We start from the raw sequence: 17,917 nt of genomic DNA on the forward strand, positions 1-17,917 counted from the left end.
TATACTCCACTGTCCAACTCAGAAACAATGCATGTATTTAAAAAGTGACACACAAAAGTAATCAAAAAAGGCTTAAATAAATGCAACCGTTTATGCTAACGTCTATACCGTGCTCTCGTTTGTTTTGTAAGACAGTGCTATACAGCTTTAATTTCCTTATTTCCAATTAATCTGAAGCTAACGTCCCGCTGTTAATAAGATTAATAGTGACAGTAAATGTCCAGGAGGACAATAAACAACCGCTACAGCAGATATAAAAGCAACAGTATCGGCCAAAAAATGTCAACAAGTCAGGTAAAGATGGCTAGCTCCTGCTCGTATTCAGCCACACAATCTAAGCCTGGGGGGGGGTTAAGATTTCAATATGACAACCTCCGAACTAACGATATTTTATTTTAATTAGCAGCAACAACTCTACTGTGGGCAGTTCTTCTACTGACGAAGTGCCTATAAGACAGATAAACAAAAACAAGGATTAAATATACCTTGTTAGCGATCAGTCAAAGCGCCACAATTTGAATCCGACTCCAACCAGTTATCGCGACATCTTGACTCGGCGAGATTTTTTGGGGATTCGTCAACCTGGCGCTGTTGAGAGATCGCCCTCTAGGTATGGAGGACCGAGACACTTGCGCACATCGAAATAAACAATTTCATTGATAAATAATTAATAGCGCAATTAAATATTCATTAGTACCTTCATTTACACATGATTTTTTTATTATTAAAGGAATTAATGTTGTGATAAATTAATGGACAGTAAAAACAGTAGGTACAAATAAATATTTCTAAATGTATGAATCCATTCATAAATTCAATTTATTTTAATCAAATTTAAAAAATAGTCAATTATGTACTCAAATTCAACAGCTTTGGATGGTAGTGAAGAGATACCAGATGGCTGGGAATGTACAGCTGCAGTGCAGAGGGAAACTGCCAAGGCGGTGTTTGGTGTGTCTCTGGACAGAGATCTGGATGTGGAATGTGGAAATACTGGAAAGTATACAAGGGGGCAAAAAGAGAGATAGTCATGAAGATAAAGAAAGTAAAGAGAACTGCTAGATGTACAGCAAAGACATGGGAAACGGCTTGTAATGAGCTGCATGTGAGACCGGATCTAAGCAAGGTGAAAAGGACTTTGGCTAGGAAGAGAAATCAAGCTGGTAAGGTTGTGCAGCATGTTAGAGAGATTAAGGGTGCAAATAAATATGCGACTCTAGTGGAACGGATTTTAATTGTGGGTTAAAGGAGAATGATTAGGAATTAAAGTAGAGGATGCAGACTCAAACATCACGTCCTCTCCTCCACAAAGTTGTTACACACTGAAGGAAGACGAGGTTCATCCAGGTGCGCATGAAGGTTTATTGCGCTGAAACACAGCAGTTCAGTGTTACTGACGGCTTCCATCGTAATAACTGGCCTGCGTTACTTTTGTGAGGGATTATTTTGGCAGTTACCCGTTTGGCTGAGCCGCCACCGCCACCTACTGGCGAAACTAAATATGGCCCTAACATCACATCAGGCGGGAGCAAATGAGCTTTTGGCTCTGTGTCATGATGCACACTGTTGTCACAACAAATAGCAAAAAAAGGTGATGGGGGGGGACTTGTTCTTAATACTCAAAATACTCAGGGTGCCACAAAGAGTCCGAGCTGTCATCCACAAACGAACCTACACAATAACTGAAATCATAAAAATCTACCAATAAAACAGCAGTAATTTAATCACTTCTGTGGCGGCTGGGAAATGCATTTTTACAGCATTTAATGTAGTCATTACAAGATTGAGAGAGAAATTGTCTTTGAAAAATATAAACAGAATCAATTTCAGTTTTGTATCATTATGTTTTTTCTATGAAAAATCTGAAAAGTGGCAAATGGACCCGTTCTTTTACACTTTTTTATACTCAAGCACTCAAAGAGCTTTATATAAGTTTTGGGGGGGAAGCCTTTAGAGGTTTCTGTCCAACATTCACACGTTTGTACTCTGCTGAAAGTAACAATTCAGTATCTCACCCAAAAATGTTTTAGGGCAAACTGGTGGAGTAGGGCTTGAACCACCAACCTTCCAACTGGTAGATGAGCTGCTCCATCCTCTGAACTTCAGCTTCAGTGTGCGTTCTGGATCTTTACCAAACATTTTATGAGGTGTACAGATTATAGCTGCAGGTTCTATTTAAGATATTCGGTTTCTAAGACACGCATGTTATTTCATAGCATTATTACATTTATCTCTCACATTTACCACATTCCACACATGAAATTAAAACACAACACCATATTTTTTTTTAACCTATTTAAGTTTCTGGAATTATATGAAAACCCCAGAGAACATCTCAGAATTGTTCCTGGAAGTCCAGGAATTCTGTAAATCCAGTGTAGACAGGGGAGTCTGATTAGAATCTGCTATTCCATTAAATAATCTCCAAATTTGCATAAGACGGCTTTAGTTTTTATTTTTTCGGCTGCAGCCCCGAGTGTGTACTGGTCTAAGATCAGCTAAAGAACAAAAACAAATCAAATATGGGCTGAGTCTACCTGCATTTGATCCAATTTATATATTAATGCCTATAATACTTAATTGTTCTTAACCCTTTAAAACCGGAACTATAAAATCACTCTTTAATGTTTTGATAATGGAGTGTTTGCTGAACCTTCAGACAATATATAAAAAATATCAACTTTTAATCTGTATATGACTTTTAATTTGTATCACATTTGCTACATAAGCCATATTTTTGCAATGTAGTCATTAAAAATGGTTCATGCACTTTATATGATTTTAATTGTGAACAATTAAGTCACACTGATGATGTAGAAGTCTTAAAAACTCACAAAGACACACAATTAGCTTTAAAGGGTTCAATTATTTCACGGCCAAAAGGTAAAAAAAAGCAGCAGCAAGGAATAAAGTTGCATGTAAGAATCTGTATTTATTACTGATGCTCATTCGGGAAACACAAAAGCTTCAGACAATTAATAAACTTGAGCTCCTGCTACTATTCGCACAAAGAATCGTACGGATGTTTTCTGGAAACTTGGTTTATCAGCAGACGGTGATTTTATACCTGTTGATATTTAGTCTGGAACATGTTCCCATCACAAGTTACCATGGCGATGCACAGCAGTAAGTATTAAACCAGCTTTGCAGCGCAGGGTTAAGCCCAGAGTTAACCCTGAAATTCTGCTTCACAGGCCTCAGATGTGATTTTCATCACCTTCCAGGATCAAGTAGGGAAATTTAGCTAGTTATGCAAATGTGTACATGACTACAGTGTGGAGTCACTTTAGCGTGGTTATAATCTGAGTGCTGACAGTACAGCTCATGTTTGGTGAGGTAACAACCTGCCATTTTTGAACCAGCCAACAAGCTTCAGTGAATTATTAAACTTAATGTGGAAAAAACTGCAATTCCTTTATTGGCCAATTAAAAGTATTTAAAAATTTTTTCCTGAATTATAAATATGTGTCTTCTAAACTAGTCTAAGAATTAAGAAGCAAAAATGAGCTGGTGTGTGTGTGTGTGTGTGTGTGTGTGTGTGTGTGTGTGTGTGTGTGTCTCGGGCCCTATTGTTAGCAATACCTGCTTAAAATCCATGAACCAAAAGAAAATGGGCAATAGCGACAGGCGTCTCTTTTCTATACCGTCTTTCAGCACCAACTAACCCTTTTCCCACTTCTGAACATTATGACCCTCAACTTCATCGATATAATGTAGCCATTTTTAAGTATGTACAATTGTCTCACACTTTCACGGTTGTACACACAGCAGGTTTAGATCACTTCAGTTTAATCAAATCTTCATCACATCCTATTCATATATTAAACTTTCCTCAAATGTCCATAAAGCTCACATCAGATTCACACACGATCTTAGCTGTTAAATGATCTTTGGTGCTCGATGCTTGCTGGTGTTTGGTCAACAGATGATCTAAGCAAATAGTGTCAATCTCTGTGGTATCATACACCTAGAACAGCCTGCAGTACACAATGCTGCTTTTTATTTACAAGAAACACTTTCATTTTCTCCTCAAGCTGCAGCAATGGAGGCGTCGTCCAACTGTCGACCCTGAGGCTGTGGAGAAAGACAGAAACGAGGCTTTAGCCCAACAAGCAAAACATCTCCACGGTTACCTTAGTGTTTATGGGTTTCTATGCGTGTTACCTTGACGAAGATTCGCTGGGGCAGGAAGCGTTTCAGAGCTTGAGTACCGAAGTTGGGGCAACGTGGCAGGCTGATGTTGAGCTGTGGTAGTGTTTGGTAACCAGCCATCAGTGGATAGTAGTTATACAGCATCTCCTGCTCTGAACTGGGGAGGATACGGAGACGCACCTACACACACACACAGTTTTATATTTACAGATAGATAGAAAACACACACAAGTGCTGCATGAAAATCAGATTTTCAGTACTGATGAAGCACGATGACATCACCAAAACTGTCCATCAATATGACCCGTCAGTCCTTACAGCACGATTCCTACAGGCGGTGCAGCTGTACCTGTTTGAGACCAGAAAACATGAAGGCATCGGATGGTTCCACGGCCATCTCCACCTCCTGCACCAGAGCCGTTCTGTTTTCTATGTGGTAACGCACAGGAAGAGACTCCCTGACTCGCCCGAACGACGGTAAATCTATAGCCCAAAACATCAAAACAACAATGTGACACCACCAACAGCCAACAGAGGTTAACATCTTTCACAATAGCAAATGCAAATAATGAGAACATTTCTTCAATTCTACTTCGTGTATTGGAATATTTTCTGTAAAATCAGGAACGCTGTGTGCATGCGATGCTTGCATACTGACCAGCGTGGATGTACAGAGGCACCATCTCCAGGACCACATGAGGCAGACTAACTATAGTCTGGATGAGAGGACTGTCTGGACTGGAGGAGTTTCTGTCAAACAGAGTTTTAGAAGTCTGTTCAAGCCCTCTGAAAACCCAGCAGCAGCACGTCACAGCCTCCATTAACGTGTACGTACCTCCTCCATGATATCAGGTACTGCCCTGTAGCCACCGTGTTATTGATGCTGGTCTGTGGTGGGCATCGGAGACAGAAACACTCACTGGCACACTCCCCTGTTTGTAGAACAACTGAACACAAGCGCACACTTTTTACTTTTCAGCGATAAATTTAAACAGGAAATTTTAGGTAACTATTTTAAGTAATCGGGTACCTTCCTGTAACTGTGACTGAAGCTGCGGTGTGTTACTGGTCACAGTAAGAAGCTGCAGAGAAGAGGAAGTCAGGAGGAGAGGCCACGGAGACGACGACACGATGTCAGTCATTAGGAGAAAGGGAATGTCCACTGATACCCGGTCCAACGGCTCAAACTGCAGCAGCACAGCAGAGACAATAATAATACTTTTTATTAGACTTACTATAAAAAGACTCATTATCCTACTTTAACAGGATGAAATTTATTTAATCGAATGCAACATACCAAAGCTCCAGCTTTTCTCTCTACTTTAACCTTTGTCTTACTTATTTTTTGTCCTTTACTTTGTACTTGGACTGTTTGTCTGTTTCAGTTTTTCTCTACATAATTTGATTCTAATTCTACAAGCAGCTGTCATACAAGCAGGTTGTTGAGGTAGCTGTATGCTAACTTACGCTAATGTAAATGTAATCAGACAAATCTGATGTTTCTCATTTCCTGCTTTTGTACTTCATGATATGAAGCTTATGCCCTCTACCCTTGCCCCCTTAAAGATCCCCTCACACCTCCCTGACTATTAGTAAAGTCCACGCTAAAATAAAAACGGGGAATCCTAAATACAAACCTTGGTGGAAACAAACTTGACCGAAACCTCAAATGGAACAAGTGTCTCTATGGTTACCGTCTCATCCTGGAGAAGAAGAAAAGAGAGAGGTGTAAAGCAGGAAAGTAAAACAAACGTTAACGTGTTTATCGCTGAGCCGTCTGTCAGCTGTACTGTGGGTCGGACGAGCTTTCTACCTTGTGACACTTGCACATAATCTGTCGTCCTTCTACTATGGTGTCGATGCCGTAGGCCACGTGGAACAAGAAGACCCTGGGTCCGGTTGACACACACTTGACAAACACGCACTTCTCCAACTAGAGGCAAACACACAGCTCGCAAACTCAAATTTCTTCTTTTGCTGTGAACTGACAGTGTTGGCGTTTTGCGTGGTATGCTGAATCGGCATTTCTTTGTGAGACTCACCTTTTCACCCGGTTTCAGCTCTCCCAGAGGCACATCGGGGAGCAAAGAAGGCGCGCTGTCATCGCAAAACTTTGATCCGTCAAGTGTGACGTGAGTGGTCTGGCCTAGATTGGCATCCTGACCTGAACAAGCAAACCAAGACAAACGCTAAATTAGCATTCGTATGCTGCTGTATGTTACTGAAATGATAACAGTACCGATCTACCTGGTTTGAGGCCAGCAGTTAATTTAACATCTTTAGCCATGGCCTCCTCCTGTGATTGGACAGTAAGCTTGATGCAGTACATTTCATTGGTGAGTGCAGGAGGCTGGTGGCTCAGCTGAACAGAGATCTTTGGGACTCTGGAGATGATCCTAAACACAAGAACCATTTCTGCTGACTCGATCCCAGCACGGACACTGCTCAAACTGACGGGTTGGTAATGGCTTTTTCTGACTCACATGGTGCTGTGCTGCATGGTCAAGCTGTCCCAGTCCAGCTCCTGACGTGCTTCGATGTTACGGCCCCAACGCCGTGAACACCTGCTGGCCTGCAAGGCTTCATGTGCAGACGCAGCGTCTCCACCTGCTCCTCTCCAGCTCACAAACACACAGCGACCACTGTCGCCACCCAACATCACCTCGATACCCGTCATCTATGATAACACACATATTAATCAATGTTTCCATCCATGTCTCTCTCTCGCAATCACAAACAACAAAGTCTCCTTACCTCTATCTTCTTACCAACATCTTCAGTTTTTGCCACAAAGCTGAAGTTGTAGCATGTGGTTTTTCCTGGTAACAGACTCATGGCCTCCTGGCCTGACCACTCTGCCACACACCACTGGTTATACTCCTAATAAACAAAAACACCTTTATACGTCACATACAATACCCCATCAGTGGTTTATGGCTGAGGGATAGGAAGCTAAGCTACTGCAGCATAACCATGAAGAACAGTGAACGTAAGGTTTATTTTCAGCTGTCTGCACTAAAACGAGGTGAACACGAACCAGTCTGGGTTTTATTACTGCAGTTTTTTAACTAACATGGTGAGCATGCAACATAGACGGTGATAATTACAGAAGGAAATAAACACGAGACTGAATGTGTTCAGTTTGTGTGGACTGAGAGCACACCAGCTCACCTGAAGCTGCTTTTGTGGGACGTTGGACAGACAAAGCGCTCCAAGCTGACATCACACCTGGAGGCGGCGATGCAAACAGCACGTACCTGGTTACTGAGGCTGACAGCTAGCTTGCTGAAAGACACGGGATGAGGGCAGTCAGCTCGGAGGAAGACCTGCAGTTGGACAGGCTGGTCCACGTGGAAACTGGGAGACTGGAATTTGGCTTTGCACTGGACTGGAGTAAGAAAAAAAGGACAGCTATTATAACCCATTTATAAAGAGATATAAAGAATGCTGCATCAACTTATTACTTAAGACGGATCTCATTTTAGACTAAACTCTTTCTAAACCCAGTATCGTTCGTCAGCATGCACCTTTTCTCCTGCCACGTACACGATAAAAGAGGAGAACTAAAACCCTGTTTTGAGCGAATCGTGTGTTTACTAACTGAATGGGATGTAGTCTTGCACTTCTATAGTTAGTTCGTTCGATCCAGCCAAAGCCATGCGGTCATTCCACAAAGACCTGGCAGCAGTGACAGAAGACGGATCGCACTCCGGCTCAGCATCTGGGACCTCGTTCTGGAAATTAAAATATGTGCATGCATCAATTTTGATTTGACCTCTGCTTAGCTACTCTGAGCTTTACAACACAGCTACAAACTGCAGCTTTTAAGCATTTAATTCCTACCAAACACACTGCAATTATATTAACGTTTGAAATCCACAACATGAGTATTAGATCGGTGGAACCCTTCAGCTCACCGTGAGGACTTTGATGAGATTCCTCTCAATCCTTGACTTTTGCTCCTCCTTGAGGGTGGAAGCTAAAAGACAAGATCAGCGTGAGTCTTCTGATCTGATATTATTCAGTTTTCCACTCAAACGTCATCTTTGATATTTTAAACATCCTTGGACAGTTGCAACAAATTTCTCAGATTTACCACACGCAAGTAAGAATGTTCTGAGTGTCAGCAGCAGTTTCTAATACCACCCCACAGATTAAAGGATTGTGTTTTACAGGATTATTTGGCATCTTTTGTTCTTTAACTATTCCTGATGTTTTGTCGTAGTTTTCAGTTCCGTCTTTTTCTCACCTCTGCCCAGCAGCTCCATACAGTAGATAAGGTAGTCCTTAATACTAGCCATCAGATAAGCACAGCGCAGAGCTGTGGTCAATATGGCTGTCAGGAGACCCCACCATCGCTCTGTGCGATAGTCACACATCACATAGTCCAACAGCCTGATAAGAAAACACACACAATGGGTAAAGACGATTCTTCACACAGCCTGCTTTCTAAGAGTGAGAGGTAAAGATTCTGTTCCCTTTCCCCTCGTGTGAGGAGTTTGTAAGATTCTGGGTGTGACGTGTCCTGCTCTCAGCTTCTATATCAAAATAAAAGTGGGACGTAACTTGGAAAAGCTGTGTCTCACTTACTTCAGCGCCTTGGTGTAGTCTTTTGCATGGTAGTATTCCTCTCCCATCTGCACCACTACAGAAGATACACACAGTGAGACGAGGTGAAACGACACAACAGCTGCGAACTGCAACGTGCTCGTATTAAAAAATCACCACAGTGTCGATGTTCTTTATATACTACAGGGATTAGAACACGTCCACCTGTAAGAAGGTAGCCCAGCGACTAGAAAACGCTAATCATACGCACTGAGGTGGCTCTTCATTCGAGGACACTTGTACTTCTTAAACTGGGCGACGGCATTGCTGAGAAGTGCTATTATCAGCTCCTGCAGGGGCAGAGACACCAGAGGTTTAATTCAACCTGACAGGGACTAGAAGTAAACACAATTATGAGAATGACACAACAAAGCTTCAAAGCTGAATGTTCATGTCTCTGTGTAAAGCTGTTTCTGCTCTAGCTGGGAAAATGCGTCACATGCAGAGCAGCCTATCATTTCCTCTGTACAAACAGGACCTCAGCATATGATGTGCCAACACGTTTAGATTCCCGCAACACAAAAACACACAATTCCTACATTTTTCTTGCTGTATTTAAGAATTCTATACCTTTGAGTATCTTCAATAGTACCAAGAAAAGCTACTGTTGTAGAAAACAAACAGATCTTTACAGGGATTGGCGTTCTGAAAAACTCAATAACCGAACCCAAAGTGCGCTTCCACTGATTTTAGACCAACTGTAGCTTCAGGTAACATTTTCTCATGGATCAGGCACGTTTTCCAATAATGTCTGAACCTTTTAAAAGGCTGCACACTGACTTCTGTGGGCATGTGAAGGATGCACGATGCAAGGATGTCAGCGTCTCCCATTTAACGAACAACATCATCGTATCACTAACATAAACAAATGATTAGCTCCCAGAACAACAAACTCTACATTTTAAGCTACTTCACAAACCAAGCTGGTCATTTTCAAATGATTTGATCAGCTACCATGTTAAAAATAGGCTAGTTTAACTTCATATGTAAGGCTGAGGGTGTGTGTCATTAATAACAATGATTTTTTTTAAATAAGCAGGACTAAAGCAGTAAAATATTGCTGTGTGCTCTTACAGAATGTGGTACATCCCTCTCTTTAATCTGCAGAGCTAGAATCCCCGTCTTCTCTTTTTCAGCATCTGGAGGATCAATACCTGGAAGTGAAGTGATGCAGACGTAATTACTGAACAAACTCTTGATATTAAGCTTCATTTTGGAAGGTTTCATTAGAAGCACACGCAGCATCAGACAGCAGGAGGATCCTCTCATAAGCTTTCTAAAGGCACGTTGGATGTGTTACACGTGTCCACAATAAAATATTTAGACAAGATCACTCAGGACCTAACAGCTAATTAAAGTGTTCTTTACTTCAGAGAAGCCAGCTGTCCTTTTAAAGCAACAATCTAACAGCAGTTAGTCTGGTTACTGTTGACCTTCACCATAGGGGTGTGCACACGTGTCCTCACAACAAGATAAAGGAAATGTAAACAAAATATGGCCAAATGTAGAAACTCAAAACTGCTTAATCACGTACGGTCACGTCTCAGCTACAGCACATAATATTGCACAAGCAGTGTTGTGCAGATTTGTGAATGAAGCAGTAACATTAACAGTGTCTGAGGCCAGCAGTGTTGTTCCATGTCTGTATCTGTCAACATACTCTGTTGTCCCTGTCTCCAAGGTCTCTGGCCATAGAAATCCAGTCCTGCGCTTTGGGTGTCCAGAGGGTCGGGGGAGGGGTAACTTGCACCAGCCTGGAACAACCGACCAATGAAACTGTTAAGCTGTGTTTGATATGCAGTATGATAATTAGAAACCTAAAAGAAGCTACGATTCAGTTGCATTTTAAAGCGGCGAGTTCATGCTGTCTTTGGTGTTGCTGGTACACTGAGACATAGTTACAGTAGCTGTACCGCCATCACCTGACAGAGCTGCTGTGCCAGCTGCTTCCTGTCCTGACTGTAGCAGGCAGCCTGCTGGTAGTAAAACCCAGGGTTCTGGGTCTGGATTGCCGTCAGTCCCAACTTTATAGCTTCATCAAACAGTTCCCCAAATGACTGGAACCTGAACAGGGCAAAGTCGAACAGTCAAGATGTGCAGACATGATGTATGGATGTGCATTATAAATAAACATGAGTCCTTATATAATGTACTGTGTTCATGTACACTCATTAGAGGACAAGTGTGGGGCCTTTTCACTGTGGAGTTTGCATGTTCACCATTGTGAATTAACATATTTTTATTATAAGGTTTAATCACTTCATCTCGTTCCATACAGAGGGTGATGGACTATCGGCCACATGTGTCATTTCTGTGTGTTCATAGCCAATGAGCATATCTCACTGTTTAGACATCCACGCAGAGTGCTCAAAGGCTAGTTCAGCGCTGCCGATCTTCTTCTTACACAGGTCGATGTGCTTTCGGAACTGGGCTATAGCATCTAGAGGAGTGTTATGCTGGAAACACAGGCGGCAGATCTGCAGACACCGAGAACAGGAAGAAACATAAAGGGAGAAGTGTCACAAAAAGTTTAGTTTATAGTACAGTTGGGAGCAATGTTCCCTCTAAGCTGCGCACTGCTGGCACGTCTCTGCGCACAAGAAAAAAAAAAACTAACCTGAATTGAAATTAAAATGAATACGTAAATAATTCTGTTTTGCAGTGTGAGTCAGTCAGTGACTGGCTGATTAGAACGAGGCCACCTTATCTCATAGTCCAGCCAATGATGCGATTCACATTCGTATATGAATCAACGTCGCTGACAGGCTCTGACAGCGTCCTTATGTGCCGACACCGGTGTTTTAGCAAAGCGGCTGATGAGGAGTGAAGCCACGTTAATGACAACGACTACAACCACTGGAGATGTGAGCAGGACAGACGGAACAACTGACGGACAAAGTGTGGACTTTATACCAGTTTTTAAATTGTGTTGATCGGCCACGTAAAACCAGAGTTATGATAAAATATCTGCAATGTTTGTTTTCCTTCCTGAATACTGTCGCTGTTTATATTTACTGCAGGAAGAAACAGTAAAAACAGCGTTTTATAAGGAAAACGCTGGAAAGCCTGTGAGCAAAAACCCCGCCCTTTCCTATTGGTGGAAAAATGTACCATGTCGACCAATCAAAAAGTGATATGGCAACATGGCATTTAGTTGTTTAGGGAGGGGGAAGTTTTAGGAGTGACGGCGGTTTGAGATGTGAGTGATTTGCGACGTTTAGCACAAATCTTGTGCAGTTAGCGTGCAGTTAGCGTGCAGTTAGCGTGCAGTTAGCGTGCAGTTAGCGTGCAGTTAGCGTGCAGTTAGCGTGCAGTTAGTGTGTAGTGTAGTCAGTAGTTTTGTTGTGTGTCAGAACAATGAGGCGCCTGCTGAGTGTTACAGGTGTTACAGCAGTGACACATCTGCTGCTGTCAGGCCTGCAGGTATCAGGCTGTTGTTCTCCTTCATCTCATAGTGGACACAAATTATTCTTTGTGACACAAATAATTTGTGTGGCATCAGATTTGATGCAGAACAGCTGATTGTTCTGTAAATAGTTTGAAATGTTTGTTAAAAAAAACGCCTTGGCTGCATTTTTAGGTAAACAGCTGCAAAATACTTTGTTTGCAAAACTCAGTTACTTTTTTGAAGAAGTAACTATATAATTAATTACCCAACATTGGTCATTATATCCTGTATTTTGCAGACAGAGTTACAGACTCTCTCCCAGACCACAGACTCATAATACAAGTCACAGCTTCATTAAAAAAAAAAAAAATCAAGTTGTGTTTTCAAAATTGGAGTTCAAGTTATTTTTCCTTCCAATGGTGTTAACATGCTACAGGTCAGGAACTAGATTTTTTTTATTTCCATTGTAAGTGGGCTAATTAAAAGTAGTCTAACATAAATGCTGTAATTTGATTATTTTAATAAACATGTGACTTGGGTGGATTGGATGCTGGCGTGACCACAGTGCACACGTCTGCTGTCACTCACAGTGGTCCAAGGGACGCTCAGGGAGTTTGTGCGTTCGCTCAGACACGTGAAACATTAGAGGGAACATTGGTTGGGACTGTGTTTACCAGGACTGTTGGATGATTCATTACTTGTTGTTGGCTTTTTATGCTTAACATCTGGCCCCTGTTCTATTACTTGGCCCACAGGTTGTTTTTGTGGCTCTGACCTCCGTTTTGGATTTACACCAACTCCGCTAACTTGAACTGCAACCATGACAGTAGCTGACATTAACTGCTACCTGGAGGGCCCGACACGTCACCGCATGGAGAACAAATTCACGCAGCCAAGAGCGTGTGTTTGTAGTTGCTCAAGTTGTTTGTCACAACGTGTGCACAGACATCCCTACTAATGTTGAGTAATTTAAAGACATGAATCTGACAAAAAGTCAGATCCACTGCTGTTTATCTGAAGAACAGTTACACAGAGGACAAGCACGACTGTACCTTGTAGTTGATGAATCCAGCCATAGTTTTGATCTCCAACATGTTGGTCTCATGTGATCGGAGCTCATGCACAAGACTGTAGGCAGTTCTGTAATACCTACAGACACAAACACACAAGATCAACTGATCAGCTATTATTTAGGACGCTGACTATTTTAGCACCTATTGTGAATCTCAGGACACACACTTACTTGAGAGCATTTTGGGTGTCCTGCTTCAGTTCACTGAAGAAAGCGATTTTAAACTGATGCCTGACAAACAACAGCTGGGAACAGAGAGATTAGAAAGCTGTTCAAACACAATGACTTCTTACACTGTGTTTCCTTCCATCTCTAAGCAGCTTTCTAAACTGTTCTATTACTGGATTCATTTGGAAAAAATATTGAAATGACGTTAGATTAGGTTTAGAATAAGTTTCAGTTCAGCAGATTATTTTTCATTCTACAATAATCTGTTAGAGGCCCGTAACCTCATGTGTGACACCTCTGTCTCAAAGTCATTGGATCACCCAGTCAAACAAAAATAGGATGAGATAATAGATAATAAGACATGCACCTCTGTGTTGTGAAATGTCACAGATGTGAAAATGTACGCTGAGCCCAAGTATTACTAGTTAAGCTGCACCACTCTGAGAACTATTAGCTGGACAAAGTTTGGGGTCTTATCTTGATAATCTTTTGAGCCAGGAAAGTTTTGTCACATGATAGTAGTAGTTCTCCTACAATCGAGACACCGGCGGTGTGCTAGGAATCAAACTCAAAACAGCTTTCTTTGTGTTAACTGGCTCAACAAAACCTTAAACCCTGCTCACAATCAGATACCAACTTTCTTAGGCTTTGCATGCTCACACAGAGGAGTGTTTAATGAATCAATAAAGCTCTTCTTTAATCATTGGTTAATATGGATTAAACGAGTGCTGCCTACTTCATTCAGTAAAAACAAAAAAAGGCAGGAGTGCTGCTACAAATGAAGCAACAGAGCAATGCTGGTAAGAGTAAACTGAACACGTGATACTCAAGAAGTGGATTCAGTCTGATACCGTCACATAATATATGAGGGGGTCGAAATAACTTCAGTAACCGGCCAGATCACGAATGAATTTTCTAACCTGTGCCCTTTTCACTGTTGTTCCAACAGTGTAAGGCATACTGGCACTGTCAGGAAATACAAAAAAGCTCACTGAGTGCAGGCAGCACCACAGCACAGGCCATAGAAGACAACAGGAAAAGCCAGTATTCCACACTCGGCATGTTAACTGGTTTCTGAATGGTCTGTCTACAACCTGATTGTAGAGTTACAATTTTCAAATAGTGCTGGCCTGATGATCAAATGCAATGCTTGCTCAATTAGCCACATGACATGCTGCCAACCACAGAATATTTGGTGTGATCTTCTCCTTCCTAACTGAGACAATTTAATGTTAGCAGAAGAGGAACTAATGACAGAAAAATGGATGTGCATAGAAGAGGGCAGTAACAATATCGCAGAGTCATCACAGCTTGACTGGTTATTTAAAAGATATAATTCCTGCATGCATCCTGTTTGTGCAATTTCTGCTGTGCACTGAGCATTTTGATAGATTCACATTGTTTGCATAGCACCTACAACTGCTGTGTAATAAACAAACGAAAGGACCAGAAACAGCACGAGACCTTTCATGTATCCGTTCACTGTTCACGGAGGAACATGGAGAACATATTCATACCTGGTGGGTTGTCTTGTTGAGGAACTCTTTGTGAGATTTGACGCGCCGAATCTCAGTGTAATAATAGGTCTGAGCATGCTCGTAGAACGCGTTCTCCAACCTTTAGAATCACACCAAAAAGATACTCAGTGAAAACACAATCTTCACTTTAAATCAGGTCACCGGCTCAGTCAGTCGTAGGTACCTTATAATGTAGCCCACTAAGTGGTCAGTGTGAGGGAGAACAAAGAGGCTCTTGCCAGACAGATCACAGGCATGACAGAGAGCTTGTGCCCGCTCTGATGCCACCAGGTCCTCTCCTGTGAAACAAAGATGATAGACGTCAGCATGGTCTACAGGTTTGTTTGTTTTTTGCATGACTGTGAAATAAAAAAAGCTGCCATGAGCACATATTGTTATTTTGTAGAAGGCTCTACCTGGAGGCAGAGGAGTTTTCTTCTGGATTAAAACCACAGCCACTTTGGTGTTTCTACCCTGAAGACTGGTCCTAAAGGTAGACAAATGCCACACAACGGAAAAAACTCACTACACATTTCTGAGAAACAAAAACCCCCAAAAGCATTTCACAAATTTCATTTCACCCACCTAACAATCTCCACTTTAGTTGCACATTCAGACTGTTTCTCTTTCCACTGCGGGTCATCCCAGTCCAATTCATAGAACAGGACTACAAGCGCAGGTACCAGGTTTAAATGTTTGTTCATCCAGCCGGTTTTCAGGATGCCTTTAGGGATGTACCACTCATATGATGTTCGCTAGGCACAGAGCAGAAGACAGTATTGTTGATAGTGGTTAGTGTTTTCCTACATTTTAGGAGTGATGCTGTTATTTGCAAGTGTGAAAACGATAAACCAGTAATAGTTTGAGTTTACTGGGATATAATATAGTGTAAATTTCAACTTGTCAAAGATTTCTCAAGCTGCAGCTCACCTTAGTGCGACATTTTGGGTACTCGTGGTCTCCTGGTAGCACTTTGAAAGAGATAGGGACTCTGTCAGCACGACGATTGGCACAGAAGGCATCCCAAATGGCCCGGTGCACAGCATTGTATACCACATCCAGGCCAGTCAAAGCCACAAATGCCATGGGCCGGCAACATAGCTCCGGAGGAAGCTCCCACTGGGACCCTGCCATCCTGATGGTTCAACAATAGATACACCTACACAAAAAAGGGCAATATCACTGCAGCAGCATCAGATAGCCCCATACATCAAGCCTACAGTTCAATCAACGATGGTCAATTATTTCCAATCAGTACTCTGCCGTGTTTCAACAGTTTGGTGATGGAAAAAAATGAATGTATGTAAAATATATTTTGCGCAATCACAACGAAATTCAAGAGGAGCCACTGAAGATGAACGCAGGCAGAGGTGGGACAAGCAGCTGAGTATAACAAGTATTTACAGTATACGAAACAAAGCGCGACACTTGTGAAGGAAGAAAGTAAACAGACAGGCCTCCCATTTATCCAAAAATAGGTTAAATGCGGACAGCACTGTATACGTTCTGACGGCCAGAAAAATACAATACAAATACAGACGCCTGAAGACAGAAGCGGAACTGAAACATGATTCGGCTAACGTTAGTGACACTGCATTTAGCGTCCGTAATAAAACACATACAGAATCACGAAACGACAACATACCTCAGTGCATCACTTCAAATGAATTTGTTAGGGGCTGAGCTCAGCAAGCTTGGTTAAGTTAGCCAACTGTACTTTATGTACTGTTAGCAGATCACTAGCGTTATCTTACAAGGTTAACGCTTAGCGTTAGCTAGCCAATGGGCGACGTTGCAAATGTACCTAGTACACATACACCAGGTTTAGTTCCACACTGCGTGACTTCTTTCTAGCTAAATTCTACCTCCGGTCACAAGAACACGATGTGTCAACCTCGAAAAGCTAGAAAATGACAGCTACTCTAGAAGCCATTGCTGAAGGAACAACAAAGTCCAGCTAGTTAGCGGTCTAGCAGAAGTTCAATATCACTTCCGGTGCGACTTTTCAAAATTAAAGTGCCGTTGAGTACCAGTTTTTCGGTCAGGTGACGGGTTTTTTTTGTTTGTTTTACAAGAAGGAGAAATGAGAAAAAATATATATATAAGGATACCAATGATGGCTCTACACAAAACCTATACAAAGACATCTGCTCAATGTCATATTAGAAAATTATGTTTTAGACATGATACACTGAAGAAAATAAACGACTTTGATTATTTGAATTATATTTTATTTTCATGCCATCTTCCTTTAAAGGTTGCCACAGTGGATTATCTTCCTCCATCTCACTCTTTCTCTTGCATTCATCCATAAACATTCTCTGCAGCGTTCCTCTTTTACTCCTGTCTGGCAGCTCCAACCTTTGCCCAACATATCCACTAGCTCTGCTCCACACATGTCCCAAACATCTCAGCCTTGCTTCCCTAACATTGCCTCCAAACCACCCAAACTTGAGCTGTCTGATTCATATAATAAATAAGTCTCACCATCTTCAAGCATCACCCCCACTGTTATATGATAAGTATGATATTTAGCATGTCATTGTTGCATTGCAGTCTACTGTAATATCTAAAGGATATATTGTGGTGTGAAAAGTGTTTGCTCCCGTCCTGATTTCCTTGGATGTCTGTCACAAACAAATGTTTCCAATCATCAAAACAAATTGCAATATAAGACAAAAATAACACAAGTACACACAAAATACAGTGTTTAAATGAAGGTGTTTATTATTAGGCAAAAAAATCCAAACCTACATGCATGATTGTTTTTATTCAGCCACATTTTTGAGTCTGAACCGTGTTTTTAAGGTCACGCCATCTCCCACACCAACCGGTCGCAGCAGATGGCCCCGCCCCTCCCTGAGCCTGGTTCTGCTGGAGGTTTCTTCCTGTTAAAAGGGAGTTTTTCCTTCCCACTGTCGCCAAAGGGCTAGGGGGGGGTCATATGATTGTTTGGTTTTTCTCTGTATATATTACCATATAAAGCGCCTTGAGGCAACTGTTGTTGTGATT

At 41.8% G+C, this 17,917-nt stretch overlaps 2 protein-coding genes across 3 annotated transcripts in view; both read right to left on the minus strand.

Moving 5' to 3' along the window:
• spdl1 (spindle apparatus coiled-coil protein 1) overlaps positions 1–599 on the minus strand; it is a 7,239-nt gene extending 6,640 nt beyond the window's left edge. For both annotated transcript variants that reach the window (XM_005749120.1, XM_005749119.1), the window contains exon 1: positions 486–599. The gene's annotated coding sequence lies outside the window, so the exon portion shown is untranslated. The remainder of the gene's footprint in view (positions 1–485) is intronic.
• Positions 600–2,907: 2,308 nt separating this feature from the next.
• Positions 2,908–16,907, minus strand: trappc11 (trafficking protein particle complex subunit 11). The gene is made up of 30 exons (XM_005749121.1): positions 16,551–16,907; positions 15,836–16,064; positions 15,491–15,660; positions 15,322–15,392; positions 15,090–15,204; positions 14,906–15,005; positions 13,392–13,465; positions 13,201–13,297; positions 11,104–11,237; positions 10,683–10,824; positions 10,421–10,514; positions 9,835–9,914; positions 8,972–9,050; positions 8,743–8,797; positions 8,402–8,547; positions 8,070–8,131; positions 7,754–7,886; positions 7,410–7,540; positions 6,907–7,032; positions 6,636–6,829; positions 6,400–6,548; positions 6,195–6,316; positions 5,966–6,085; positions 5,790–5,855; positions 5,183–5,339; positions 4,988–5,099; positions 4,811–4,902; positions 4,502–4,635; positions 4,165–4,332; positions 2,908–4,074 (listed from the first exon to the last, which is right to left on the minus strand). Exons 2-30 carry the CDS (start codon positions 16,037–16,039, stop codon positions 4,030–4,032), a joined length of 3,372 nt encoding a protein of 1,123 aa, XP_005749178.1. The 5' UTR covers positions 16,040–16,064; positions 16,551–16,907; the 3' UTR covers positions 2,908–4,029.
• Between the last annotated feature and the right edge of the window lie 1,010 nt (positions 16,908–17,917).

The sequence above is a fragment of the Pundamilia nyererei genome, unplaced genomic scaffold, assembly GCF_000239375.1.
Source record: "Pundamilia nyererei isolate P.nyererei 1_Seehausen unplaced genomic scaffold, PunNye1.0 scaffold00237, whole genome shotgun sequence".
In the NCBI taxonomy this organism is placed as follows: Eukaryota; Metazoa; Chordata; class Actinopteri; order Cichliformes; family Cichlidae; genus Pundamilia; species Pundamilia nyererei.